The 27,875-nt window shown below is 46.8% G+C and overlaps 1 protein-coding gene across 1 annotated transcript; it reads left to right on the plus strand.

Annotated features, from left to right (window-relative positions):
- The first annotated feature begins 19,167 nt into the window (after positions 1–19,167).
- Positions 19,168–27,543, plus strand: LSM8 (LSM8 homolog, U6 small nuclear RNA associated). The gene is made up of 4 exons (XM_001516354.5): positions 19,168–19,336; positions 21,915–21,955; positions 23,961–24,088; positions 25,748–27,543. Exons 1-4 carry the CDS (start codon positions 19,306–19,308, stop codon positions 25,836–25,838), a joined length of 291 nt encoding a protein of 96 aa, XP_001516404.1. The 5' UTR covers positions 19,168–19,305; the 3' UTR covers positions 25,839–27,543.
- The last annotated feature ends 332 nt before the right edge of the window (positions 27,544–27,875 follow it).

A 27,875-nucleotide genomic window follows, 5' to 3' on the forward strand; every position in this document is an offset into this window, starting at 1 on the left:
TCTCGGTCTCCTACGCTGGAGCCTCCTCCCCCTCCCATCCTTTAACTGTTGGAGTTCCTCAAGGGTCAGTTCTTGGCCCTCTTCTGTTCTCCATTTACACTCACTCACTCGGTGAACTCATTCGCTCTCACGGCTTTGACTACCATCTCTACGCAGATGACACGCAGATCTACATCTCCGCCCCTGTCCTCTCCCCCTCCCTTCAGGCTCGCATCTCCTCCTGCCTCCGGGACGTCTCCACCTGGATGTCGGCCCGCCACCTAAAACTCAACATGAGCAAGACTGAGCTCCTCATCTTCCCTCCCAAGCCCGGTCCGCTCCCAGACTTCTCCATCACCGTGGATGGCACGACCATCCTTCCCGTCCCGCAGGCCCGCAATCTCGGTGTCATCCTTGACTCGTCCCTCTCGTTCACCCCACACATCCTATCCGTTACCAAGACCTGCCGGTTTCACCTCTACAATATCGCCAAGATCCGCCCTTTCCTCTCCACCCAAACGGCTACCTTACTATTACGGGCTCTCGTTATATCCCGGCTAGACTACTGTGTCAGCCTTCTCTCTGACCTCCCTTCCTCCTCTCTCGCCCCGCTCCGGTCTATTCTTCACTCCGCTGCCCGGCTCATCTTCCTGCAGAAACGATCTGGGCATGTCACTCCCCTTCTTAAACAACTCCAGTGGTTGCCTATCGACCTCCGCTCCAAACAAAAACTCCTCACTCTAGGCTTCAAGGCTCTCCATCACCTTGCCCCTTCCTACCTCTCCTCCCTTCTCTCTTTCTACCGCCCACCCCGCACGCTCCGCTCCTCTGCCGCCCACCTCCTCGCCGTCCCTCGGTCTCGCCTATCCCGCCGTCGACCCCTGGGTCACGTCCTCCCGCGGTCCTGGAACGCCCTCCCTCCTCACCTCCGCCAAGCTGATTCTCTTTCCCTCTTCAAAACCTTACCAGAAAATCACCTCCTCCAGGAGGCCTTCCCAGACTGAGCTCCTCTTCCCCCTCTACTCCCTCTGCCATCCCCCCTTTACCTCTCCGCAGCTAAAGCCTCATTTTCCCCTTTTCCCTCTGCTCCTCCACCGCTCCCTTCCCATCCCCACAGCACTGTACCCGTCCGCTCAACTGTATATATTTTCGTTACCCTATTTATTTTGTTAATGAATTGTACATCGCCTTGATTCTATTTAGTTGCCATTGTTTTTACGAGATGTTCTTCCCCTTGACGCTGTTTAGTGCCATTGTTCTTGTCTGTCCGTCTCCCCCGATTAGACTGTAAGCCCGTCAAACGGCAGGGACTGTCTCTATCTGTTGCCGACTTGTTCATCCCAAGCGCTTAGTACAGTGCTCTGCACATAGTAAGCGCTCAATAAATACTATTGAATGAATGAATGAATGAACAAGATCGGTGACACAGTGAGAAGGCTAGCAATAGAGAATCGAAGTGCGCAGGCTGGGTTGTAGTAGGAAAGGAATGAGGGAGATAGAAGGGGTCAAGGTGATCGAGTGCTTCGAAGCTAATAGCGGGGAGTTTTTGTTTGATGCGGAGGCGGGTGGACCACTACTGGACTTTTTTGAGGAGTGGGGAAACATGTCCTGAATGTTTTTGTAGAAAAATGATCCAGGCAGCAGAGTGAAGTAGGGACTGGAGTGGGGAGAGATAGAAGCCTGGGAGCTAGCAAGGAGGCGGATGCAGTAATCGAGGCGGGACAGGGTAAGTGATTGTATTAACAGGGTAGCAGGTTGGGTGGAGAAGAAAGGGAGGATTTTAACGATGTTGTGAAGGAGACACCGCCAGGATTTAGTGATGGATTGACCGTGTGGGTTGAATGAGAGAGAGGAGTCACGGATAACACCGAGGCTATGGGTTTGTGAGACAGAAAGGACGGTGGTGCCGTCTACAGTGATGGGAAGATTGGGGGAGGACAGGGCTTGGGAGGGAACATAAGGAGTTCTCTTTTGGATATGTTAGGCCTGAGGTGATGGGAGCACATCCGAGTAGAGATGTCTTGAAGGCAGGAGGAAATGCAAGACTGCAGAGGGGGAGCGAGATCAGGGCTGGAGATGTAGATTTGGGTGTCACCTTCATAGAGATGGTAGTTGAAGTCATAGGAGCTAATGAGTTCCCCCCCACGCAAATTAGGGAGTGGAAGGCAGAGGAGGAGCCTGTGAAAGGGACTGAGAATGAGTGGCCAGAGAGATAAGAGGAGGACCAGGAGAGGACGGTGTCAGTGAAGCCCGGGTGGGATAATGTTTCCAGGAGAAGGGGACGGTTGACAGTGTCGAAGGCAGCTGAGAGGTCGAGGAGGATTAGGTTGGAGTTGAGGCTGTTGGATTTGGCAAGAGGAAGATCAGTGTGCTGTAGGGCTTCGGGACGGGTGCATAAAGGGTGCAGATCCAAGTGCAAAGGTACCGCAGAAAGGGGTGGGAGAAGAGAAAATAAGGGTTCAGTCAGGGCAAGCTTCTCGGAGATGTGCTTTTAAGATTTTGAAGGTGGGGAGAGCGACCGTCTGTTGTATATGAAGAGGGAGAACGTAACAGGCCAGAGGCAGGACGTGGGAGAGAGGTTGGTGACAAGATAGATGAGATTGAGGTACAGTGAGTAGGTTGGTATTAAGGGAGAATAGAATTAACATCTTTTAATTACACAGAGGATGCTGCAACTCTGCCTTGGGAAACTTGTCCGACCTTGAGAAAGCAAAGGCTCGTATCAACCTCCCCCATCATCCTCTAGAATATAGATGGGATCAAACTGATGCTGTTTTGGGGCGACAGGGTTAATTGCTGCTTCTTCGTTCTCAGTGGGGACCTGGGAAGCCGGGGTGGCCTGGACTCAAGCCGAAGACTTCCAGATTTCAAACTGCGTGAACTCCGGAAGGATTCAAAGGATCCAGCCTGGGAACGGATTCCTTAGGGGAAAAAGCACTTGCAAGGTAAGATCAGGTGAATGAGGACGGTTTATTTTCTGGTGCCGACCCAGAAGAATCGTGCAGGGGCCCTGGCAGAAATGGAGAAAGACACTCATCTGAAGGAGTCTGTGTTTCTTCTCAGCAATGCCATTAAAAACGTTCTAAAAGCAAAATGTAGTTCTGCAAAGTGGAGAGAAAATTTGACAGTTGTCGGTTTGAGCCACTTCTCCAGTATCTAAGTGAGATCCGCTCGCATTAAGGGATGACATAAACCAGATATGAACTCTGAGTTTCTACTCAGCGTCACTACGTCACGTGATGAAAAGTTTTATAGTAAGTCAAACCAAGGGCCCAAAGTCAAGACGGCGTATATATGGGCTCGAGAAGAGAGCCAGACCCAGAAGACTCTATTATTTTCACTGGGCTGCCTCCACTTGAATGCTGAATGTGGGATTTTTTAAGTGCAGGAATGATATGAGCCAGTTCCTGAAAAGGAAAGACATGCCTCCCTTCCTCCCCATTATCCCCTCACCCCATTTTAAGTGAGGGAGACTGCTCAATCAAACTTCACCCCAGAGCTAGCTTTCACAGCTTTTTGGAAGTTCGAATGACTCGTAAAATCTTCCAGGTGTTAAAAATTAGCTAACTCCTGAGCCAACTGAGGACACGTGTCATCACTTAGCCAGAATCTCCATCGGAGCGTGGCGGGGAGGGATGGGAATTAAGCATGTGCCTCGTGTTCGTCTACAGTAAATGATGTCCACATGCTATGGAAGAACAGAATCATCATTGAAGAAAATCAACTGGCTGGATTTGCAACTGAGGTACCGAAAGCCCAGTGATGTATTTCCTTTTCCTCCTCACCACCATCATCAAATGCCAGTTAGCAAGGTTCCTCATGAAGACGGTGCCAGGCTGAATGTCACTATCTTGACGGTAATCTGAGAAAGCAAAGGCCTATTCCCACTGGATGGGAAACTGAGAGGTCTTGGCAGAGTGATGGGGACTAGGATGTTATCTCGCAGAAGCCCTTGGGCAAAAACACAGCAGAAGATTGTTCTGCCTGCCGCCTCCATCCCTAGCGTAGGTGATGCTGGCTAACTCAGCCTGGCCCACTCCCAGCCTCATTCCGATTGACTTTTCCTCCCCACCCCCTACTCTCACAATACCACTGGCTCCATTCCCATCTCCAGAGGATAAGCAGAAATCTGCAAAGTCTAAAAAGTAAAGACAAAATACAGACATTCTATGATCTTCCAGCCCATCCTAATGATGTAGTCTTTGGCTTCGACCCCAAATGGATTGTTATTCCACTGATCCTCCGTGAATAGACCCTTGATTTGGGGAGGTGTGTCCCTATCATTTTTACTTCAAAAGTGGAGAAGAAAAATCACTTGCAGTGGATAATAAATGTTCTCCTGGCAAGTTGATGCGAGATCTGTATAAAAATGACATCAAAATCTCTAGCTGGGTCATCTGAAGTCGAGCCTGGGCAGATACTGATGTAAACAAATGTGGATTAGGTAACCCAGTCACAGACTAATAGATCCAGGTTATAATAGAGGCCCTTGCAGAGATGAGTTTAAGGGGGATGAAGAGAGCTCTAGAGAAGAAAATAAGGCCAAAAAACCAAGCCCAGCCAGACTCAACCCCACGGATCATCCATTCTTTTGAGCTGGAGCTCAATTCCCTATTGATCCGTCAGTATCTCAGGGCAAGGAAACTGAAGGGACGGATCAGGGTTATTCTTCCTCACAGAATCAGTCAACCAATTTTGGGATGTCGGATCCCAGTCATATGTACCTCAATTGAGTGGCAGGCAGCAGGGCTTAGAGAAGAAGCATGGTGGAGTGGATAGAGCACAGGCTGGGAAGCAGCAGGTAATGGGTTCTAATCCCAGCTCCACCACTTTTCTGCCCTGTGAATTTGGGAAAGCCATTTCACTTCTCTGTGCCTCAATCTTAAAATGGGGATTGAGACTGTGAACCCCACATGGGACAAGGACTGTGTCCAACCTGATTTTCTTGTCTCCATTCCAGCACTTAGAACAGTGTCTGATACATAATAAGTGCTTAACAAATACCATAATTATTATAATGGACATAGCAGGCACCAGAGGATAGAAATTTAGTTTAAGTGCACAAAGTGGACCCACAAAGTGTGTGGTCAGGAAAAAGCACCAAGTTATTTTCAATAAGCAAAGCAAAAGGAGTGAAATGATAAAATGCAAACAATAAAACAATAAACCCAGGAGCTGTCAAGATAACCATGCATTAGGGGAACTCAGAATAAAGGTATTCCCCATGTCACAAAAGGAACAACAATAGCCTCCTGGAAAGTGAGGCTGTATTTTTTTTAAGATATTTATTAAGTAGTTGCTATGTGCCAAGCACATGGTAAGATGCAGTTTAATTAGTTAAGACCCAATTCCTGCCAAATACCTGGCTCACAGTCTAACAGGGAGGGAGAACTAGTATTTTGTCCCTGTTTTCCAAATGAGGAAACTGAGGACAGAGAGGGTGAGTGACTCGCTCAAGATCACCTAGCAGGCAAGTGGCAGAGCTAGGACTAGAACCCAGGTCCCCTGGCTCCCAGTCACGTGCTCTTTCCGCTAAACCTCGCAGCCACCCCTACTGCCGAATCGTACGGTAGGTTTTTCCCAGAGACTTACAATGGGATCTGAGCCAAAACATCTGGAAAAAGGATATGAAATTGCTTTACGTGCTACAGACTTTGTGTTAAAACATCCCTGACCTACAGTTTGATCTTGGGTAAAGCGATTCAAAGCATGACAGTACAACATTAACTAAATGAGGAATTGCAGTGTGATTATGAATCTTCGCTGCTGGTTGCAAAAGCAAAAACTTGTTCTGCTGAGTGTTTTTTCAAGGTGGGTGAGGAATTTTTACAATTTAGATTGAAGAAGCTTCTTCTTCCCGTCTTCCTAGAGTACGCTGTACTAGGCCAGCTCCGTCTGGACTCTCCTTCACTCCTTTAAATCCCCTCTTTCCGACACCATCTTCTTCAATCATTCTTATGAATTCATCTTAAAAATTGATGCAAGTTATCTTAGTCCCAAATCTTAGCTGGGGTATCAATCAATGGTATTTACTGAGTACCTACTTTGTGCGGAACACTGCTGTAAGCACTTGGGAGAGTACAGTAGAGCAGAGGTGGTAGACACATTCTCTGCCTACAAAGAGCTTACAGTCTAGAGGGGTCTTGTCTTATGCCGTCCAGTCATCTCCGACCCATAGCGACTTGATGCCTCAGTTCTACCTGTAAAATCAATCGATGGTATTTACTGAGCGCTTACCGAGTAAAGAATACTGTACTAAGCACCAGGAAAAGGGAATGCAGTGAAAATAAATAGACTGTATTTATTCATTCAATCATATTTATTAAGTGCTTATTGTGTGCAGAGCACTGTACTAAAAGCTTGGGAAAGTACGATACAATAATAAACAATGACATTCCCTGCCCACATGAGCTCACAGTCTAGGGGCAGGGGAGACAGACATCAGTACAAATAAATAAAATCACAGATATATACATAAGTGCTGTGGAGCTGACGTGAGGGGAGAGAAAAGAGAGCAAGTCAAGGTGATACAGAAGGGAGTGGGAGATGAGGAAAAGCGGGGCTTAGTCTGGGAAGGCCTCTTGAAGGAAATGTGGCTTTAAATAAGGCTTTGAAGGAGGAGACAGTAATTGTCTGTCAAATTTGAATAAGGGAGGGTGTTCCAGGCCAGAGGCGGGACGTGGGCCAGGAGTCGGCAGCAAGGCAGGGGAGACTGTAGACTGAAGATTCTAGACTGTGAGCTCCTTGTTGGCAGGGACTGTGCATAGTAACTCTATTATATTGTTCTCTCCCAGTGCTCAGCACACCCTAAAAGCGCAATAAATACACTGAACGTTTGATGGAAAATAAATACCTGTTCTCCCTAAATTGTGAATCCTGTGCAGGACAGAGGCGGTGTCTGACCTGAATATCTTGAATTTACCCCAAGGCCAAGCACAGTATTTGGTATATAGTAAATGCTTAATTAATACCATAATTATTATCCTGGAATATTTCTCAGGGAATTTTCTTCGGTATGGCTAGCAACATAATGTTCACACAACTTCATAAGAAGATTAGAGGCCGTAACACTGACTATTGTATTGTACTTTTCAAGGGTTGAAATTTTGGGCAGGGTTCCCTACCAGAACAGAAGCTAGACAGTGATTAATGATTCTTTTAGGCTAATCCTAATGAGGCCTGCTTTCTTTTCCCACTGAGAAGCTTGCTTAGAACCATGAGTCCTAATAAATCCTGAGATTTATGCGTAGAAAGCAGAGGATTGACTATACGTAAGGAATAAGTATTCTCTCCTTTTCTTTAAAGGCATGTGTTAAGCACTTACCGTGTGCCAGGTGCTGGGGTAGATACAAGATAAACAGGTTGGACACTGTCCCTGACCCAGGGTGGGCTCACATTATTAATCCCCATTTTACAGATGAGGCAACTGAGGCGCAGAGAAGTTAAACGACTTGCCCAAGCCAGCAGGTAAGTGGCAGAGCCGGGGTTAGAACCCAGGTACTCTAACTCCCAGACCTGTGCTCTCTCCACTAGGCCAGGCTCCTTTCTCTTGGTGGATGACCAAGGGGAAGGAGGCTGTCCTGTCAGTAATTATGATGATCGCATCAACATCATCACCCTTCTTATCATCATTAACTGTATTTGACACACACCTACTGTGCACAGAGCTCTGTACTCGACCCTTGAGAGGCGTATGGAAGAAGTCTCAAACGTGATTCCTAACCTCAAAACACTCACCATCTCATAAGGAAAGCCAACATAAATTTATGACTATACCATATACCATAGGAAGCATGAGCTTAGATTCATCCATTCATTCAGTCAATAGTATTGATTGAGCGCTTACTATGTGCAGAGCACTGTACTAAGCCCTTGGAATGTACAGATCGGTAATAGAGACAGTCCCTGCCCTTTGACGGGCTTACAGTCTAATCGGGGATATCACGCATGTAAATATTTAGCTGCCTTTTGTATTTGAAGAAGTCACCATTGATGGTGAAACTCACCTACGAGTACCCATGTGACTGAAAAGGCCAAAGATGTGAAAAAAAGACAATGGATAAATAAATCAGAAACAAATAAACGAGTGCCTAAGCATACCAATGGAACGTCAACGCCTACTTCCCCTTGGTCATCCACCAAGAGAAAGGAGTCTGGCCTAGTGAAGAGAGCCCAGGTCTGGGAGTTAGAGTACTTGGGTTCTAATCCTGGCTCTGCCTCTTACCTGCTGGCTTGGGCAAATCGTTTAACTTCTCTGTGCCTCAGTTGCCTCATCTGTAAAATGGGGATTAATAATGTGAGCCCACCCTGGGTCAGGGACAGTGTCCAACCTGTTTATCTTGTATCTAATCCGGTAGATTAGAGGATTAGTCTATCAGATGGAGAGACAAACAGTTAAGCAGTGATGTGAAAGATACGATTATTTTAAAAATGATATTTGTTAAGTGCTCACTATGTGCCAGGCACTGTACTTAGCACAGGAGTAGATACAAGCTAATCAGGTTGGACACGGTCTCTGTCCCGGGTAGGGCTCAGAGTCTAATTGACCATTTTACAGATGAAGTAACTGAGGCACAGAGAAGTGAAGTGATTTGCCCAAGGTCACACAGCAGACCAGTGGCAGAGCCCGGATTAGACAGTAGGTCCTCCTTACTCCCAGGCCCGTGCTCTATCCACTAGGCAACACTGCCCTCCATGATGAATATAAATATGATGAGTAAAAATCTCCGTTTTGAAATGCAACGCATTATATGTAGGCAGTGGCTGCAGTCAGAGAAACAACGTTTTATCAAGTTCAGGTCTGTACATTTTGGGAGCAGATCTTTCTGAGGGTGGTACCAATATATTTATTTTTGTAACCAAGGCTGGGATTTAGAAAACCTCTCACACTGTCCTTTGTTCAGGACTCAACAAATCCCTGGTCTCCAGTGGTAAAGGCAGGGCACTTATGGGAAAATACATTCCTTGGAATCCTGATTCGTATATTTTAAAAGCAGCATAAAATGAGATCATTGATGTGAAAGTCCTTTGGAAAATGATAAGTGGTCAATATATTCAAGGTATTACCATTACCGTTATTATTATCCAGGATTTTCTGACCGTTGAACTCGGTTCTCTTGAAGTACGTACAACCGCACAGACGCACGCAAGAAACCGAAAGATCGCAGACGACAGTGAACAGCTTTCCAACATCAGTGAAGTCCTATGGATAGACTAATAATAATAATAGTATTTGTTAAGTGCTTAAATTGTGCCAGGCACTGTACTAAGCGCTGGGGTAGACACAAGGTGATCAGGTTGGACAAAATCCCCGTCCCACATGGGGCTTAAAGGTTGAATTCCCCATTTCGCTTTATGAGGCAACCGAGGTATAGAGCAGTTAAGTGGCTTGCCCAAGGTCACAGAGCAGACAAGTGGTGGAGCTGGGATTAGAACTCAGGTTTTCTGATTCCCAGGCCTGTGCTCTTTCCACTAGGCCACACTGCTTCCACTGGAAGGTGGCCCGAGTGCCATTCCAGTCCACACCTAACACGAAACAAGGTGGCGAGAGGAAACACTTCAAAGACACCGAGAAGGGCAAACTCAAAGATGTGATGTAGCTGCAGATGGGAACAGCAGCAGAAAATAAATCAGTCTGAGATACAGCAGTTGGAAATGGGGTAACTTGGAACAGAGACTTAGGTAAGACTGTGAATAATAATAGTAATAATAATTTATTGCTATTGTTCTTGTCGGTCTCCCCCGATTAGACTGAAAGGCCGTCAAAGGGCAGGGACCGTCTCTATCTGTTACCGATTTGTCCATTCCAAGCGCTTAGTACAGTGCTCTGCACATAGTAAGCGCTTAATAAATGCTATTGAATGAATGAATAAATAAATGCTGTTGAATGAATGAATAATAATAATAACAATAATAAAAAGCAGTCCCAGGCACCCTGGGTGACAAATCCAACCACAGAATAAGAGTCTAGCCTTCCTTGCACAGATGTAAAAGGGACAGTTGGTCAAATGTTGATGGATATCACTAGCCACACCTGCACACACTGATAGAATCGCACCATCCGTAGCATCTCTGAACTTGAGAGATGACTTTAATAGCATGAGAGTCCCACTGCAAGAGTTTAATTGCTTTGTTCCTGCATATTTCTTCACATTAAGCAGAAAGTACTAACCAATACCTCAACGCTCTCCACCAAGTTTCTCCCTCCTGTCGTTGACTCTCCTCACCCTCAAAACCCCTCAGATAACAGAGGCACAGAGAAATGAAGTGACTTGCCCCCAGGTCACACAGCAGACAAATGCCGGAGTGAGGATTAGAACCCGGGTCCCCCTCTAGTCTGTGAACTCGTTCTGGGCAGGGAATATGTTTACCAACTCTGTTATATTGTAATAATAATAACGTTGGTATCTGCTAAGCGCTTACTACGTGCACAGCACTGTTGTAAGAGCTGGGGTAGATACAGGGTAATCGGGTCGTCCCACGGGAGGCTCACGGTTAATCCCCATTTTACAGATGAGGTAACTGAGGCACAGAGAAGGGAAGTGACAAGTGGCAGAGCCGGAATTCGAACCCACTGTACCTTCCCTAAAGCTTAGTACTGTGCTTTGCACACAGTGAGCACTCAGTATGATTTATTGATTGAAATTCGAAAATAATTCAAGGTTGCCTGTCTCCCCCATTAAATTTAAAGGTCTTCTGAGGGCAGAGACCGTGTTTCCCGTTTTCAGCTTACTCTCCCGAACAGGCTAGTAGAATGCTCTACACCAACTGGAGCTCAATAAATAATACTGATTGCTTAGTTTTTCATCTGTTTTGTAGGGCCAAGAGATCACATTCAGCCGGTTGTAAATGAACACGAACCCCAGGGACACCAGTTTAGTGGCTTCTCCAAAAACCCATGATCTCCTCTTAGCCTTGATTTATATGATTGTTTCCCTGTAATTTTCTCTGTTAAGGCATTAATTGGTTACCGAGCTTGTCAGGCCTACTGAGCTATAATTAACATTCTTGAATGTTAGCTTTTTGTTTTGTTTTGTTTATCGTCTTCTCCTTTAGCCAACCAAAATAGACTGTGAATATAGGTTTTAGCAACTACCCAGGAAACGCAATATGGAAAAAAACAATAACATTGCAGTTTCAAAAATCTAATTTTAAGGCTGAAATCCTCCTGATGTGAACATTTCCACTTTGATGAAGCTGAGTGTTTTGCAGACTCACTCTGAGAACCCTTGTGCACTTTAATGATGTAAGAAGATCTTCTCTTTTGAAAGAGGAATTGGGATTTTTAAAATCCTCTGACAGCTCCTTGTGGGCAGGGAGTATGTCTACCAACCCTGCTGTCATTTAATCTCCCAAACGCTGGAGATTGTAACGCTCAGTAAACGCCACTGATTAAGGTGTCTGACTTGTACGGAGGTTGGCTCTTTAGAGGAGATCACAGTAATTGGTCAACAAATGCCACTGATGGATGGATTGATTGAGAATTAGGTGGTTCATGGAGGAGGCTTTTATCCTCCCCAAACTGGGTCTAGATTAGTACTGACTCAAAGTGGTTTCTAATATAGCTCTAGGAAACGGATTAGAGACCCCTGTCCTGAACCATCTGAAACAGTCTCTCCGCTAACTTACCCCATCTTCCAACTGTGCTCTCTTCACCAGTACCCCCCAGCTCACTCTCTTCTCCTTTTCAAGTTTACCTTTTTTTTTTTTTTAAAAAAAAAGGCATTTTAATGGTACATCAATGGTATTTGTTAAGCACTTCTGATATGCAAGGCACCAACCTAAGCTTGGGAGTGTATACAAGCTAATCAGGTTGGACACAGTCCTTGTCCCATATGGGGCTCATAGTCCTCATCCCTATTTCACAGATGAGTTAACAAAGGCCCAGATAAATTAAGACCCTTGCCCACTTGCAGACAAAGTGGAAGAACCAGCATTAGAAAAAGCAGGTCCTTCTGACTCCCAGGCCCGTGCTCTATCCACTAGGCCACGCTGCTTCTCACCTTCTACCTCTCCCCATACCTAGTGAGAAGCCGTGTTGCCTAGTAGAAAGAGAAAGGACCTGGGAGTCAGAAGACACGAGTTCTAATCTCGGCTCTTCAATTGCTAGCCGGGTAATCTTGGGCGAATCACCTAACTTCTCTGTGCCTCAGTTTCCTTAACTGTAAAATAGGGATTCGATGCCCATTCCATCTAGATTGTAAGCTCGTTGAGGGAAAGGAACGTATCTGTTACGCTGTTATATTGCACTCTCCTCAGTGCACAGAAATACTCAGTAAATGCGACTGACTGACTGACTCTCTCCTACTTACACTGGGAGCCCAGTGTGAGGTAGGGATTGTGTCCAACCCGATTAACTTGCATTACCCCAGCGTTGATAATAGTGCTCGACACGTAGTAAGTGTGCTTAATTAATGCCATTATCACCATTATTATTACTATTATTTAACTGGGCATGTTACAGGACAAGTCAAATATCCTCTCCCCACCCTGCCCTTTTAGCATTTATCTTCCCAGACACTTTCATGGCAGTTTGCTGGGACTAGCCAACTTGATCGTTTGAACTCCAGTGATTTTACAATAGGAAAGGGCACTTAAATGTTTCTATCACTGATCCATCATTAAAGAAAGGAAGGAGCATTGAAATCCTCTCAAAAGAATTACGCTGTAATGCTTTGCTATTTGAGGAATGAAAGGCCTTTAGAGTCCCTAAAGTTAAATACGGCATCCCGAGAGCAAGGAGAGTTGCTATAGCAAGATCACTTAGCACTTGCATCGGTAACTTCTGCATGGAAGGTCTCCAGCCTTAAATTTTCTGATTTCCAGTGAACATTTTAAAGACCATTTTCTGATTATACGCTACAAGGCACAGAGACATCTTGGATCACCCTGAAAAACGACCCGCCACTGTCAAAACCGATGAATAGGAGCCCGCAGTGCATCTCGGTGCAGAAACCCTGAAGAGATTGGTCCCCCTCCCCTCCCACTCCCACCTACCATCTGCATCCCCTGCAGGGACAGGCGCAGTGCTGAGGAACAAACCCAGAGATATGGGATAAAGGTTCAGGAGACTGACTTCAACTGCAGCTCTCTCCATTCTCTAACCACCAAAATCAGGTTTCGGAGAAGGAGCGTTTAGCTCCTCCGGGATGGCGACGAGGCAACGTGGCTTCTGGGGACCACCACGTTGACACTGCCAGGCTCCAGAAGAGGCGACACCTCCTCCCGGGTCAGCTTCAATCCCCAGCCCTCCAGAGCAGAAGGAGAGACCTCAGGTGTGACTTTTTGGCCCCCTCCCATTCCGAACAAGGACTCTCACAAACCAAAAAGGGCCCCAGTTCTACCCTCCCTAGCCCCGAGTTTCATTCATTCACTCATTCATTCATTTGTATTTACTGTGGCTCAGTGGAAAGAGCACGGGCTTTGAGGTCAGAGGTCATGAGTTGGAATCCCAGCTCTGCCACTTGTCAGCTGGGTGACTGGGGGCAAGTCACTTCACTTCTCTGTGCCTCAGTTACCTCATCCGTAAAACGGGGATTAAGACGGTGAGCCCCACGTGGGACATCCTGATTCCCCTGTGTCTACCCCAGCGCTTAGAACAGTGCTCGGCACATAGTAAGCGCTTAACAAATACCAACATTATTATTAAGTTTCAGTCTAAGCTCTTGAGAGACTACAGTGCAACAATAAAGAGACACATTCCCTGCCAACAAGGAGCTTACAGTCTGGGGTCAGGGGGAGACAGATGTTAAATATAAATAAATTACAGATGTGTACATAAGTGCTGTGGGGCTGGGAGGAGGGGGATAATAAAGGGAACAAGCCAGGGCAGTGTAGAAGGGAGTGGGAGAAGAGGGAAGGAGGGCTTAGTCAGGGAAGGCCTCTTGGAGGTGTGAGGGCTAGCATGGTTTCCTGCCTACTAACCTATTTGCGGGGGCCACACCATTTTCTTCTTTCTCAGCTTCCTCTTCTCCTCCTATTATGTCTTCTTTTTTTTTTTTAATGGCCTTTGGTAAGTGCTTCTATGTGCTCAGCACGGTTCTAAACAATGGGGTAGATACAGGCTAATCAGGCTGGACACAGACCCCGTCCCACATGGAACTCCGTCTAAATCCCCATATTACGGATGAGGTAACTGAGGCCCAGGGAAGGGAAGTGACTTGCCCAAATTCCCAGAGCAGACAAATGGGCCGGGATTAGAATCCAGGTCCTTCTGCCTCCCAGGTCCGTGCTCTACCCACTAGGCCACGCTACTTCTTTGCCCTCTCGAAGGAGCTAAATGCTCATACTCTGAAGCGTGATTTGGGTAGCTAGGGAAAGGAAGGAGCGAAAGTTTGACGTCAGTCTCCTGAACCTTTGTCCGAAGTTGCTTTCTCCTCAGAGTCGTGTTCCGTAGGCTGAAAGAGGCCAAGGTTGTGCGGGGTCCAAGTGATGGAAATAGCCTGTAGCAGTGGGGTCTCGAAAAGCTTAGATCGCTCGTTGCCTCTAAACTGAAAGCTTGCTGTGGGCAGGGAATGTGTCTGTTACCTTGTTATATTATACTCTCCCAAGCATTTAGTACAGTGCTCTGCACACAAAGCACTCGATCCATACGATCGACTGACTTGTTTTCATCCGGACCACCACAGCCCACCAGTACACCATCAGTGAACTCTCTGGCATGACTCCGCCTTGGATCTTATTGTGTGGGTTTAATAATGTTGGTATTTGTTAAGCGCTTCCTATGTGCAGAGCACCGTTCTAAGCGCTGGGGTAGACACAGGGCAATCAGGTTGTCCCACGTGAGGCTCACGGTCTTCATCCCCATTTTACAGATGAGGTCACTGAGGCACAGAGAGGTTAAGTGACTTGCCCCCCAGTCACGCTGTTCTCACCCTCCCTCGGTTTTTACCCTACGCCCTGAACCCTGCAGGCTTCTTGTCTCTAGCCAGGGGAATGGGGGGATAAAGGAAGCTGATTGAAATAATAACGCAGCAGTGGGTGGAGCACTAGAGGATGAGAGAAAGTAGACTGCAAGCCTCTTAAGGACGGGGATCATGTCCTGATGGGTAAGGCAAGAGCCTTGGAGTCAGAGGGCCCTGGGTTCTAATCCTGCCTCTGTCAAAGTCTTAATCCCCATTTTACAGGAGGGACAGTGACTGTGTTTGACTTGATCACCCTATATCTACCCCAGAACAGTGCTCGGCTTAAACAGATACCACACGCGGGGAGAGGCAGCGTAGCTTAGTGGGTAGAGCCCGGGGCTGGGGGTCAGAATCCTGACTCGCTTCACTTCTCTGGGCCTCAGTTACCTCATCTGTAAAATGGGGATTGGGACTGTGAGCCCCACGTGGGACAAGGGACTGTGTCCAACCCGATTTGCTTGTATCCACCCCAGGGCTTGATGCGGTGCCTGGCGCATCGGAAGCGCGGAACAAATACCGCAATAATTCATTATTATTATCATATAGTGAGTGCTCAATAAATGATGATGCTATTTATGATACCATCACAGGGAAGGGGATATGATAGGGAAGCAGCGGGGCTCAGTGGAAAGAGCCCGGGCTTCGGAGTCAGAGGTCATGGGTTCGACTCCCGGCTCCGCCACGGGTCAGCTGTGTGACTGTGGGCAAGTCATTTCACTTCTCTGTGCCTCAGTTACCTCATCTGTAAAATGGGGTTTAACTGTGAGCCTCACGTGGGACGACCCGATGACGCTGTATCTCCCCCAGCGCTTAGAACAGTGCTCGGCACATAGTAAGCGCTTAACAAATACGAATATTATGATGATGATGATGACAGGCCACAGTTATCTCCTTCCTCTTTCTGGTAATCGCATCCCTGCATAAATCCTTGAGCCTTACGCGATGACATCACCAGCCCCTTGTAACAGAACTGAGGAAATATCCCTTTCTGTCAGGAGCAGATACGATAACTCGAAGCAGGTTTCCGAGGGATCATCAGCTCTGTCAGCCTCTAAAAAGAAGACAGATGACCATTCTTAGGAGCGGGAGGCGTGTTCCAGTGTAATCCCATCCCGCAGGGGTGAAAATTCATTAGAACCATCAATTAAGGTTCCTTTACACGGGAATTTGCCAGGGAAAATTCCACCACTCCGTGATAAGACAGTTTTGGTGTCCTCCAGTGGCCGCTTCAGTCAACCGCATTGGGTTTGAAGGAGACATGGTCTAACAGACGCGTTCTGAGAGCCGAGAAGATTGCAAAAAATCATCATCATCATCATTTAAAGGACCTTTTCCCATTTCCATAACAATAATTTACCCCACTAAACTCTCACTCTGGAATTTTTCCTCACCAACAATGCTGCCTGAGCACCTACTGTGCACAGAGCACATTACATCGGGTGCCTGTAGTGAGCACAGCTCTGTACGGAGTGCTCAGTGTGAACAAAATTCTCTACTGGGACTTTACGGGGTGAAGGACACTATATTGGACACTTCTGAACATACGGCATAAGTATAACTGGGGAAGCAGCGAGGCTCAGTGGAAAGAGGCCGGGCTTGGGAGTCGGAGGTCATGGGTTCGAATCCCGGCTCTGCCGTTTGTCAGCTGGGTGACTTTGGGCAAGTCACTTCTCTGCGCCTCAGTTCCCTCATCTGCCAAATGGGGGTTAAGACTGTGAGCCCCACGTGGCAACCTGATCGCCTTGTATCCCCCCAGCGCTTAGAGCAGTGCTTTGCCCATAGTAAGCGCTTAACAAATGCCGTCATTATGATTATTATAACATACAGCATGAGAAGCAGCGAGGCTCAGTGGAAAGAGCCCGGGCTTGGGAGTCAGAGGTGGTGGGTTCTAATTCCCGCTCCGCCACTTATCAGCTGTGTCACTTCGGGCAGGTCACAACTTCTCTGTGCCTCACTTACCTCATCTGTAAAATGGGAATTAAGTCTGTGAGCCCCACGTGGGACAACCTGATTACCTTGTATCTACCCCAGCGCTTAGAACAGTGCTTGGCACATAGTAAGTGCTTAACAAATACCATCATTATTATAAGTCATGGTTCCCTCCGCTAAGAGAGCTTAAATCGTACTGTCCCAAGCGCTTAATTGAGAAGCAGCGGGGCTCGGTGGAAAGAGCACGGGGTGGGGAGTCAGAGGTCATGGGTTCTAATCCTGGCTTCGCCACTTGTCAGCTGAGTGACTTTGGGCAAGTCACTTCACTTCTCTGTGCCTCACGTCCCTCATCGGTAAAATGGGGATTAAGATTGTGAGCCCCATGTGGGATACCTGATTACCTTGTATCCCCCCAGTGCTTAGAACAGTGCTTGGCACATAGTAAGCGCTTAACAAACACCATCATCATCATTATTATTATTACAGTGCTTTGCACATAGCAAGCGGTTGAGGAATAGGATTGAATGAATGAATAATGGGGGAGATCAGCTGTCACGAATTGCCAAATACTGATTCCAACAGCTAAAAAAACAAAGAATAGACTGTAAGCCCATCAAAGGGCAGGGACTGTCTCTATCTGTTACCAATTTGTACATTCCAAGCGCTTAGTACAGTGCTCTGCACATAGTAAGCGCTCAATAAATACTATTCAATGAATGAAATGTCGAATGAGTAACAAATGAACAAATAAAAACTTCTAGACTGTAAACTAGTTTTGGGCAGGGAACAAGTCTACCAACTCTGTGGTACTGTACTCTCCTTCATTCATTCAGTGGTGTCTATTGAGCGCTTACTGTGAGCAGAACACTGTGCTAAGTCCCAAACGCTTAGTACAGTGCTCTGCCCGCAGTAAGGACTCAATAAATAGCACTGATTGATGGATAAGCTCGTCTTCTAGATTGTGAGCTCGTTGTGGGCAGGGAATGTCACCGTTTATTGTCGTACTGTATTTTCCTGAGAGTTTAGTCCAGTGTTCCACGCGTGGTAAGCGCTCAATAAATAAGGTGGACTGAATCCATTGGTCTTAAGGACGCAACCTTCTATTAGTTCCACTAATGAGATGTACATCACCTTGATTCTATTTACTGCTGTTGTTTTAATGAGTTGTTCATCCCCTTGATTCTATTTATTGCTGTTGTTTTAATGAGATGTCCATCCCCTCGATTCTATTTATCGCTATTGTTCTTGTCTGTCCGTCTCCCCCGATTAGACTGTAAGCCCGCAAAGGGCAGGGACTGTCTCTATCTGTTGCCGATTTGTACATTCCAAGCGCTTAGTACAGTGCTCTGCACATAGTAAGCGCTCAATAAATGCTACTGAATGAATGAATGAATACTTTTGCTTTTGAGCAGCAGCGTGGCTTAGTGGGAAGAGCCCGGGCTTGGGAGCCAGAGGTTGTGGGTTCTAATCCTGCCTCTGCCCCTTGTCTGCTGTGTGACCCTGGGCAAGTCTCTTGACTTCTCTGTGCCTCAGTTCCCTCCTCTGCAAAATGGAGATTAAGTTTCTGACCGCCCCACCTGATCACCCTAGAATAGCGCTTGGCACAGAGTTTGTGTGCCGCTTGCCAGCTGTGTGACTTTGGGCAAGTCACTTAACTTCTCTGTGCCTCAGTGACCTCATCTGTAAAATGGGGATGAAGACTGTGAACCCTACTTGGGACAACCTGATCAGCTCGTATCCCCCAGCGCTTAGAACGGTGCTTTGCACATGGTAAGCGCTTAACAAATACCACCATTTTTAGAGAAGCAGCGTGGCTCGGTGGAAAGAGCCCGGGCTTGGGAGTCAGAGGTCATGGGTTTGAATCCCAGCTCTGCCCCTTGTCAGCTGTGTGACTGTGGGCAAGTCACTTCACTTCTCTGTGCCTCAGTTCCCTCATCTGTAAAATGGGGATTAACTGTGAGCCTCAAGTGGGACAACCTGATTGCCCTGTATCTACCCCAGCGCTTAGAACAGTGCTCGGCACATAGTAAGCGCTGAATAAATACCAACATTATTATTAACAAAGGCCTCAACGACTACTGGGCCTCGCAGCCCTTCGGCGCATGCGCAGACGTTTAGCCTCAGGACCCCCCTCCTTCCCCCTCCCGCCCGAAGAGCGCGCGTGCCCGCGTCCTCAAAGGCCGCGGCGACGAAAGTCTCGCGGGAGTTAGGGGTGGGGGAGGGGGGGGTGGGAGGGAGGAAGTCTCGCGATAACGCGTGGGAGTTGAGGGCGGTGGCGGCGGAGGTCTCGCGATATCTCCTGGGAGTTGAAGGCGGTGGCGGAGGACGTCTCGCGATATCTCCTGAGAGTTGAAGGCGGAGGAAGTCTCGCGATATCTCCTGGGAGTTGAAGGCGGCGGCGGAGCAAGTCTCGCGATATGTGTCCGTGTGGTGGCGGCGGCGGCGGCGGCGGTTGAAGGAGCGTTGCGGCCGCCGTCTCCGTCGGCCGGGAGCCATGACCTCCGCCCTGGAGAACTTTATTAACCGTATCCGGAAGCTGAGGGGGGCTCGACCCGCCGGGACCACCTGCGGGGGCCGCCTGGGCCGCTCCGGTCCCGTCCGGTCTTGTTCGCTCCCGGGCTGCGCCTCCCCCCCTCCCCTCCCCCCCCTTAATCAATAGGTTGATTGATTATTTAGGGCCTAGTGGCTAGAGCAGCACGGGCCTGGGAGGCCCAGACGGACCTGTCTCCTAATCCCGAAGAATGGTGTTCGTTCAACGCTTACCACCTGCCAGGCCTCGTAATAATAATAGGAATAACGTTGGTATTCGTTAAGCGCTTACTCTGTGCAGAGCACTGTTCTAAGCGCTGGGGGAGGTGCAGGGTCATCGGGTTGTCCCACGTGGGGCTCACAGTCTTCATCCCCATTTTGCAGGGGGGGAAAACTGAGGCCCAGAGAAGTGAAGTTCATTCAGTAGTAGTTACTGAGCGCTTACTGTGTGCAGAGCACTGTACTAAGCGCTTGGAATGAACAAGTCGGCAACAGAGACAGTCCCTGCCGTTTGACGGGCTTACAGTCTAATGAAGTGACCTGCCCACGGTCACACTGCTGACAAGTGGCAGAGGCGGGATTCGAACCCATGACCTCTGACTCCCATGCCAGGGCTCCACTGAGCCACGCTGCTTCCCTCTGCCCCTCCTTCCCTCCCCATTCCCCCCCTTCTCCCTCCCTCTGCTCTCATTACCCTATTTATTTTGTTAATGAGGTGTTCATCTCCTTGATTCTCTTCATCTTGATGATGTCTTGTTTTTGTTCCGTCCTGTTTTGCTTTGCTGTCTGTCACCCCCGTTTAGACTGCGAGCCCCTCACTGGGATGGCCTCTATCGGTTGCCAAATTGTCCATTCCAAGCGCTTAGTACAGTGCTCTGCACATTGTAAGTGTTCAATAAATACTATTGCATGAATGAATGTCCCACTCGGGGCTCACAGTCTCCATCCCCATTTTATAGATGAGGGAACTGAGACCCAGAGGAGTAATGGGACCCGCCTAGTGGATAAAGCATGGCCCTGGGAACCAGAAGGACAAGGGTTTTAATCCTAGCTCTGTTACTTGTCTGCTGTGTGACCTCAGACAAGTCACTTTACTTCTCTGTGCCTCAGTTGCCTTTTCTGGAAAATGGGGATTAAGACTGTGAGCCTTATGTGGGACAAGGATTACCTTGAATCTATCCCAGCACTTAATACAGTATCTGCACAGAGTAAGCGTTTAACAAATAATGAGAAGCAGCGTGGTTCAGTGGAAAGAGCACGGGCTTTGGGGTCAGAGGTCATGGGTTTGAATCCCGGCTCGGCCTCTTGCCAGTTGGGTGACTTTGGGCAAGTCACTTAACTTCTCGGTGCCTCAGTTACCTCATTTGTAAAATGGGGATTAAGACTGTGAGCCCCATGTGGGACAACCTGATTCCCCTGTGTCTACCCCAGTGCTTAGAACAGTGCTCGGCACATAGTAAGCGCTTAACAAATACCAACATTATTATTATTATTACAAGAGCAGACAGGTGCCGGAGGCGGGATTGGAACCCATTTCCTTCTGACTCCCAGGCCCGGGCTCCATCCACTGGGCCATGCGGCTGCTTCTGGGACCGTTTGCACTGGGGTGGTCTGGAAATCCCCTGTTGATAATATTTAAGTGCTTCTAAGTGCAAAGCACTGTTCCAGGCACTGGGGAGGAGATACAAGGTGATCAGGTTGTCCCACGTGGGGCTCACAGTCTTAATCCCCATTTTACAGATGGGGCAACTGAGGCACAGAGAACACAGCACACAGCTGACAAGTGGCTGGGCCAGGATTTGAACCCATGACCTCTGACTCCCAAGCCCGGGCTCTTTCCACTGAGCCACGCTCCTCTACCCAGTTGATGGCAGCTCTGGTACGGTCACCTCATCGCCTCTCCCCCTTTAGTGCCTTAATTTTCCATCCATCCCTTTTTATTTTAAGCGCCTACTAGAGCAGGCGTTCAGTGAATACTGTTGAGAGGGAACACAAATTTCCCTCCAGGCTGGATGGCCTGGTTAAAGGACCAAAGGGGTCCTTAGAAAATTCAAATTGATAACTAAAAAGATGGCTCAAAAGAAATGGTATATGACACTCTGGATTTCCATCCACCAGCAATATCTGGGGCAACCGTAACCCGACGTGTTTTCTGTTTTTGTGTTTACTTTGAAGCTAGAGGGATTAAAGGTGGCAGGTTCGGTGAGCCTCTTGTTGACCAGTCATTCAGTGGTATTTATTGGGCTCTTATTTTGCACAGAACACTGTACTAAACACTTGGGGGAGTATGATACAGTAGAGTCGGTAGACAATCCCCGCACAAAGCTTACGGTCGATTCTTTGTGTTTGGAGATCTACTGTTTGTGCAAAGCAAAGTATACCCAAATTATTTTTTCCATAAGCTTCGGACCAATCTGTAGAATATCCTCAGCTGAATTACCGAGGGTAGCTATAATGTTCACGTTTAACAAATGGGGTCAAAAGGTTTCCAGAGACTCCTAAAGCAAGTCTTAGGTCAAGTTCCCAGTCAATGTAGGTTCTCTTTGCGAGATGTTTCCTTGACTCGGGGATCAGGTACCGTTGCAGTAATTACGTCTGATGGCAGAATGATTGTGGTAAGTTCATTATTCCATGCTTTTTTACGTAGCTCTTGTTTGGGGATTCATTTATTTTATATTGGTTTTACTTTACCTGTCCCACCACCAATGTACCCCTATATTTGTAACATCCTGAAAATAGTTGAAACTTGGGTAACAAAGACCAGACGCAGCTATTCTGGCAACTGCCTGCTGATCTGTGACTCTTTGCCAGAGTTCTGCGTGGCCTCTGACTGTGAATGTGTTTTCTTTATGAAATTCACACACGCCCTTCGTAGTGCGTTGCACCCCTCTTGCCTCCTAGCAGGTTTGGCACTGCCTTTTTGGGGTCGTGAGTGGCAGAGAGGGGGTGCAGAGGGGCACTGAGAAAATCATAATGGGATCATTCTTGATCCCTAAATCTTTGTGGCTGGACCAAGGCTTGTTTGTCAATTGCAACAGGAGATTCCCTCATCCCGTTCATAGGAAAGAGCATAGGAAATCTGGGTTCTAAATCCGCCTCTGCCATTTGCCTGCTGTGTGTCCTTGGGAAAACCGCTGTGCCTTGGTTTCCACATCTGTACAATAGGGAGGAAATTCCTGTTCTCCCTCTCTTATGGTTATTTTTTTATCAACCCCAGTGCTGAGCACATAGAGTACTTTTTAAGTGCTTACTACGTACCAAACACTGCACTAAGCACTGGGGTAAGTACAAGATAATCAGGTTGGACATAGTCCCAGTCCTAGGTGGGACTCACAGGTTGAGTAGGAAGGAGGAGGCTTCTTTAATCCACATTTGACAGGTGAGGAAACCGAGGTGTAGAGAACATGACTTGCCCAAGGTCACACGGCAGTCAACTGGCAGAGCCGGAATTAGAACCCAAGCCCATTCCCAGGCTCTTTCCACTAGGCCACGCTTCTTGGTACATTGTACACGCTTGGTAAATGTCATCGTTATCATTATTTTAGTTTGGCTTTACTGAATCTGGGGAAGTAAGTCTCGGGACAGGACATGCTTTGTTTTTACTAATTATTGTCTTGGAGTGAGGATTAGGCAAGTGAGTAGTTGAATCCAAATAGTCGCCTCTTTTCTCGGGCTCACTTAAAAAACAGGGGCTTAATCAGGCTCACTTAAAAAACAGGAGCTTAATCAACTTCCATTTTATGACCGTCAAAGGAGTTAAATCATTCACTGAGAATATAAAGGGGGTGGAATCCTAAACAGGCCCATTTTTGCAGGTAAGAAGAGGAGGCAAGATGCCGAGTTCTAAAATGAAATGGGAGCATTCAAGCCCACTTTCCTTTATCTCCAGGAGAAGTCTGTATTCTGGAAGTTTAGGGATGAGGGCCCAAGGGACTGGATCCTGCCTCCTTCCCAAAGAACCTCAGAACCAGTAACTAGAATAACCACTTGCCCAGTTCCAAGATCTTTACCCACTGTTTTCTGTTCAGACCCAAGCCTGTTTCAGGGACTTATTGCATTGTTCTTGCCCTCTAAGAGATTGTTTACGTTTCTTGGGAGATGTGGGGTTCATCAAGAAATTCTGTCCTAGTAAGTACCGGTAAGTGCTTACTTGTGTGGAAGACATTGTGCTGAGTGATAGGAAAGAATCCAGCTGTGAGATCGAGACACTGTCCTTGATCCACCGTCCCCAGTCGAAAAGTAAATGGGAAGAGGGGACATGCGACAGGGAGGTAGGAGAGATGAAACATTAAATGCTTCGAGGAAACTCGCCGAAGAATGCAGGTTAGCTCTGAGATCTTGGGACTTGTATATCTGAAATTATTTAGCTCTAAAAAAAATAGGCCAAGCAATTTATTTTCATGGCCAAACTAAACTTCTCTGCCTTGGAATAACTGGAGATTGTCAAAAAGGGTTTGTATTGTAGAATTTTCACTAAAGCTGTTTGCTGTTTTAAAATGATTTAAGTATCCCAGAAATAGAAAGGCAGCTAACTTGATCTATGTTTGTCGTGCATTGTTTTTGGGACTTGATTTAGGACTGGGATGATTCCTATGTTCCCTTTTGATGTGCACCTTCTAGGGAACACTGAAAGGGTTCGATCAGACCATCAACTTGATTTTGGATGAAAGCCATGAACGGGTATTCAGCTCTTCCCAAGGAGTAGAACAAGTGGTCCTCGGGTTGTACATCGTAAGAGGAGACAATGTGTAAGTAGAGTGTGTTCCCGCTACAACCCCACAATTGGAGGTGTTGTTTTTTTAAACAAAAGACCATCGGTGAAAGGGCAGTACCTGGTGAGATTAAGAGTCTGGGGTATATTTGTCCAGACGATGTTGGCCTCAGAAAGTCAAATCTCTTGAAGTTTACCAACAGTGGTGTCTGACAAAATGGAAACCATATCTCAAGATTGATTAGTTATGGTTAATTGTTAGTTGAGAAGCAGCATGGCCTAGTGGAAAGATCATGGGCCTGGGAGTCAAAGACCCTGGGTTCTCATCCTGGCTCTGCCACTTGCTCGCTCTGTGACTTTGAGCAAGTCACTTAATTTCTCTGTGTCTCCGTTTTCTCATCTGTAAAATGTATTGCACTCTCCCAAGCTCTTAAGTACAGTACTCTGCACAGAGTAAGTGCTCAGTAAATTCCATTGAGTGATTTAGTGAGGAGGTGGCATCCTCAGGATTCCTCCTGCTGCTCTGCCCAAGTGTTGGCTGCATGTATTTACGGTCAGTCAATCAATCACATTTAGTGAGCTCTTACTGTGTGTAGAGCGCTCTACTAAGCACTTGGGAGCGTACAGTATAACAGAGTTGGTCGGCACGCTCCTTGTCAGCTGCGTGACTGTGGGCAAGTCACTTGACTTCTCTAGGCCTCAGTTCCCTCATCTGTAAAATGGGGATGAAGACTGTGAGCCTCACGTGGGACAGCCTGATTACCCTGTATCTCCCCCAGTGCTTAGAACAGTGCTCGGCACGTAGTAAGCTCTTAACAAATACCAACATTATTATTATTATTACCCACAATAAGCTTGCAGTTTAAAGACCAGTGTACAGTGTAGTTAGAGATCATGAGGATATTTGCACAGTCTATTTAAAAACCTTAGGAGGAATAACCTTGTCCACACCCTGGTCCACCGGGCAAGCACACTCCGTCGGCCACACTCGCTAATTTGCCCCACTGATGGACAGGAAAACCGTGCCTCCGTGCTTCACTTAGCCCCACATCTGAAGATCAGAGAGGACAGGGAGAGGGTGGGCTTGCGCCCTTGTTATACCTGATAGGGGCCAGGGAACCTCTTGGAATGGAGGAGACCGGTTTGTGAAGATTTTTATATGAAAGAGGGAGGCCTTTGATGCCGCAGTTCCATCAAACCACCTGGCAAAATGGAAGGCACAGAGAAAAAAAACCCAGATGCGATTTGAGGTTCTTCTGGGTTTTTTCCCCTTCCGCTCGTGAAATTGTATAATGCAAGTATTTTATGGTATTTGTTAAGCACTTACTCTGTGCCAGGCACTGTACTAAGTGCTGGGGTAGATACAAGTTAATCACATTGGATTCAGTCCATGTCCCAGAAGGGGCTCATAGTCTTTACCCACATTTTACAGATGAGGTAACTGAGGCACAGAGAAGTGAAGATCACACAGCAGAAAAGTGGCAGAGCAGGGAATTCATTCCCTTTTAGACTGTAAACTCGTGAGTCGGGGACGTATCTCCCAACTGTTACATTGTCGTAATATGCTCTCCCAAGCAGTTAGTACAGTGCTCTGCACCCAGGAAGGGCTCAATAAATATGATCGAGTGAGTGTTCCATACCATTCAGACTTGACCCTAAGAAATTTTAATTTGTGCCGTTTTTTCCCAATTGACAGTGCAGTCATTGGAGAAATTGATGAAGAAACAGACTCCGCTCTCGACTTGGGGAATATACGAGCGGAACCTTTGAACTCTGTCGCCCACTGAGGAGAAGAAGAAGCTGGATTCGTGGGACTTTGTAAATCTCTAGCTGTACAGAACTGTTTATCTGCGTTTGATGCGGTAGCGTTTTTATAAATCGTGTGACATTGCCATCTGAAGGGTTTGCATGCATCGTTTGGTGAAGGTTTTGTAGTCGAATAAGTAAATTAACATTTTTACATGTATTAAATACAAGATTTTTCATGAAGTTGCAAATTTGGCAGCCAGATTTTTTTTTTTTTTTGTCAAGCATAGGTTACCTAGTGCAGAGCATTCCTGATGATATTTGGCATTTAGTTTAAATGTGGTGATTTTGACATTTTCAAAGGTTTGGGAGACATTTTCCAGGCAGAATTTTCGTGTTAATTATATCAGAAATATGGATTAGTACTTGCTAGTCAAGAGTCAGAGAAAATGGAGTAGTAAGGTAGCAGACTGTAACTGTCGCATTTCTTGCCTTTGCTACCGGGGATGTTTGCCGGTCCCGTTAATTGTGGAGCCTTGCCAACCCTTTCTCTGTTCTGGTGGGCTGGGTGAAAGGGTGGAGGGTAGGAGTGTGCTCGATTTCAGAATATCCTTGGGAGAGGAGACAGGCTGCCTCTTGGTGGGGAAGATAAGAGGTAGAGGATGTTTTGATGGCACTAAGCAATAGGAGTTGTATAATGGCTAGGAGACACAAAAGTGAAGAAAGGGTCGTGGGAACGAAGTTCAGGAACGGAGCCTAGGAAAAGCTTTCTAGCAGTAGGTGGCACCTGCAAGGATGATATATCGTTCTCCGCATCGCTTAACATTTCCGAGTAGGCTTTAGCCCCAGTGCCACAATTTGTAATCATTTCAGCCAGTATCTAACGTATGCCTCGAAGAAGTATGCTAACGAGTTCACCTGGGCAAAATGAATGGCTTTCAACCAGTAGCAGAATAGATGATCAAAGGGTAGGTTATGCAAACTGAGGATTATTCAGGATCCCCTTAAAATAGAGGTCTCAAACTCTTCAGTTGAAGCTTCTGAGACCTCCTGGGGATTGTGAATTCTTTGGCATTCCTCTTCAAAGCAATTCAGATGAGGAATGACATCTTAACTGGGGGATGTTGTGTAGATTTTAGACATCTTGGCTTATAACGAATTTGATTTCTCCCAGATTTGGAAGCAGGTACGATTCCCTGGGAAAAAGTACAGTGTAACACATCACGACACTACCGCATCAGAGTCGATAATATCTTTGCCCTACCAAATCCAGGGTACCTGGATTTTAAAAGCTGTCAGAGCACGCTCGGTTCATTCGTAGCCTGAGTTTTCACCATGTAGTGGGGCTAGAACTGTTGGGGAATTAGGGGACTTCTTCCAACAGAGTGCATGAATCTGGATAGGGTGTGATGTTGGAAGAAACAGTGGAGCGCACTTGCATGGCATAGGTCACGGGGCTATAAATACAACGCGAGTTAACGTGGGGTTTGTTAAGAATATAAATCTTCACGCTGCAAGAGAACTGGATTATGTGAGGCTGTCATACTCTGGGTTGCCTAAAGAAACTTAGGTGACATATTTCTTCAGGAATGCTTTGCAACCATCAAAAACAACTGGAAAATAGTTTTGTAAGATTCACCGTCAACCTCCAGAACAGTCCCTTTTTTTTAATTCCCCATGTAAATTACTCAGCTAGCAAGTGATTGATGGTATGAGAACTGAAGTAATCATCGTTTTTAAATAAGAGCTAAGCACTGTTGGTGTGACTCAAGGAAAGTGGGCTTTTGGGGAGTGTTTTTGCTTCAAAATTTTCTTAGGGTTGGAGGCAATCGTGGGTGGATTACCTAACTTCAAACCACGAGCATGAGTTACCTCACAATTCTAGTGCATTTTTATAAACACGAGTATATTTTCACAAAGGAACTGTCATGGCTTTTGAGAATTTTCAAACATTTTTAAACACTTGGGCATAGTTCAGCCTTCCTTAGTAATACACAGATGCAAAAGAAATCCAGGAAGCATCCTGTTAGAAATAACTGGATGTTTTTGCTTGAAGCAAACCTGAAAGGAGGTTGAAA

This window comes from Ornithorhynchus anatinus, chromosome 10 (assembly GCF_004115215.2).
Source record: "Ornithorhynchus anatinus isolate Pmale09 chromosome 10, mOrnAna1.pri.v4, whole genome shotgun sequence".
In the NCBI taxonomy this organism is placed as follows: Eukaryota; Metazoa; Chordata; class Mammalia; order Monotremata; family Ornithorhynchidae; genus Ornithorhynchus; species Ornithorhynchus anatinus.

What these genes read in the sequence shown, in the direction of transcription:
- LSM8 (XM_001516354.5), top strand. Translation starts at nt 19,306, where the DNA reads ATGACCTCCGCCCTGGAGAACTTTATTAACC. An exon ending in CCTGGAGAACTTTATTAACC is followed by an intron (nt 19,337 to 21,914) that starts GTATCCGGAAGC and finishes CTCGGGGATCAG; the next exon opens with GTACCGTTGCAGTAATTACG. An exon ending in ATCGTAAGAGGAGACAATGT is followed by an intron (nt 24,089 to 25,747) that starts GTAAGTAGAGTG and finishes CCCAATTGACAG; the next exon opens with TGCAGTCATTGGAGAAATTG.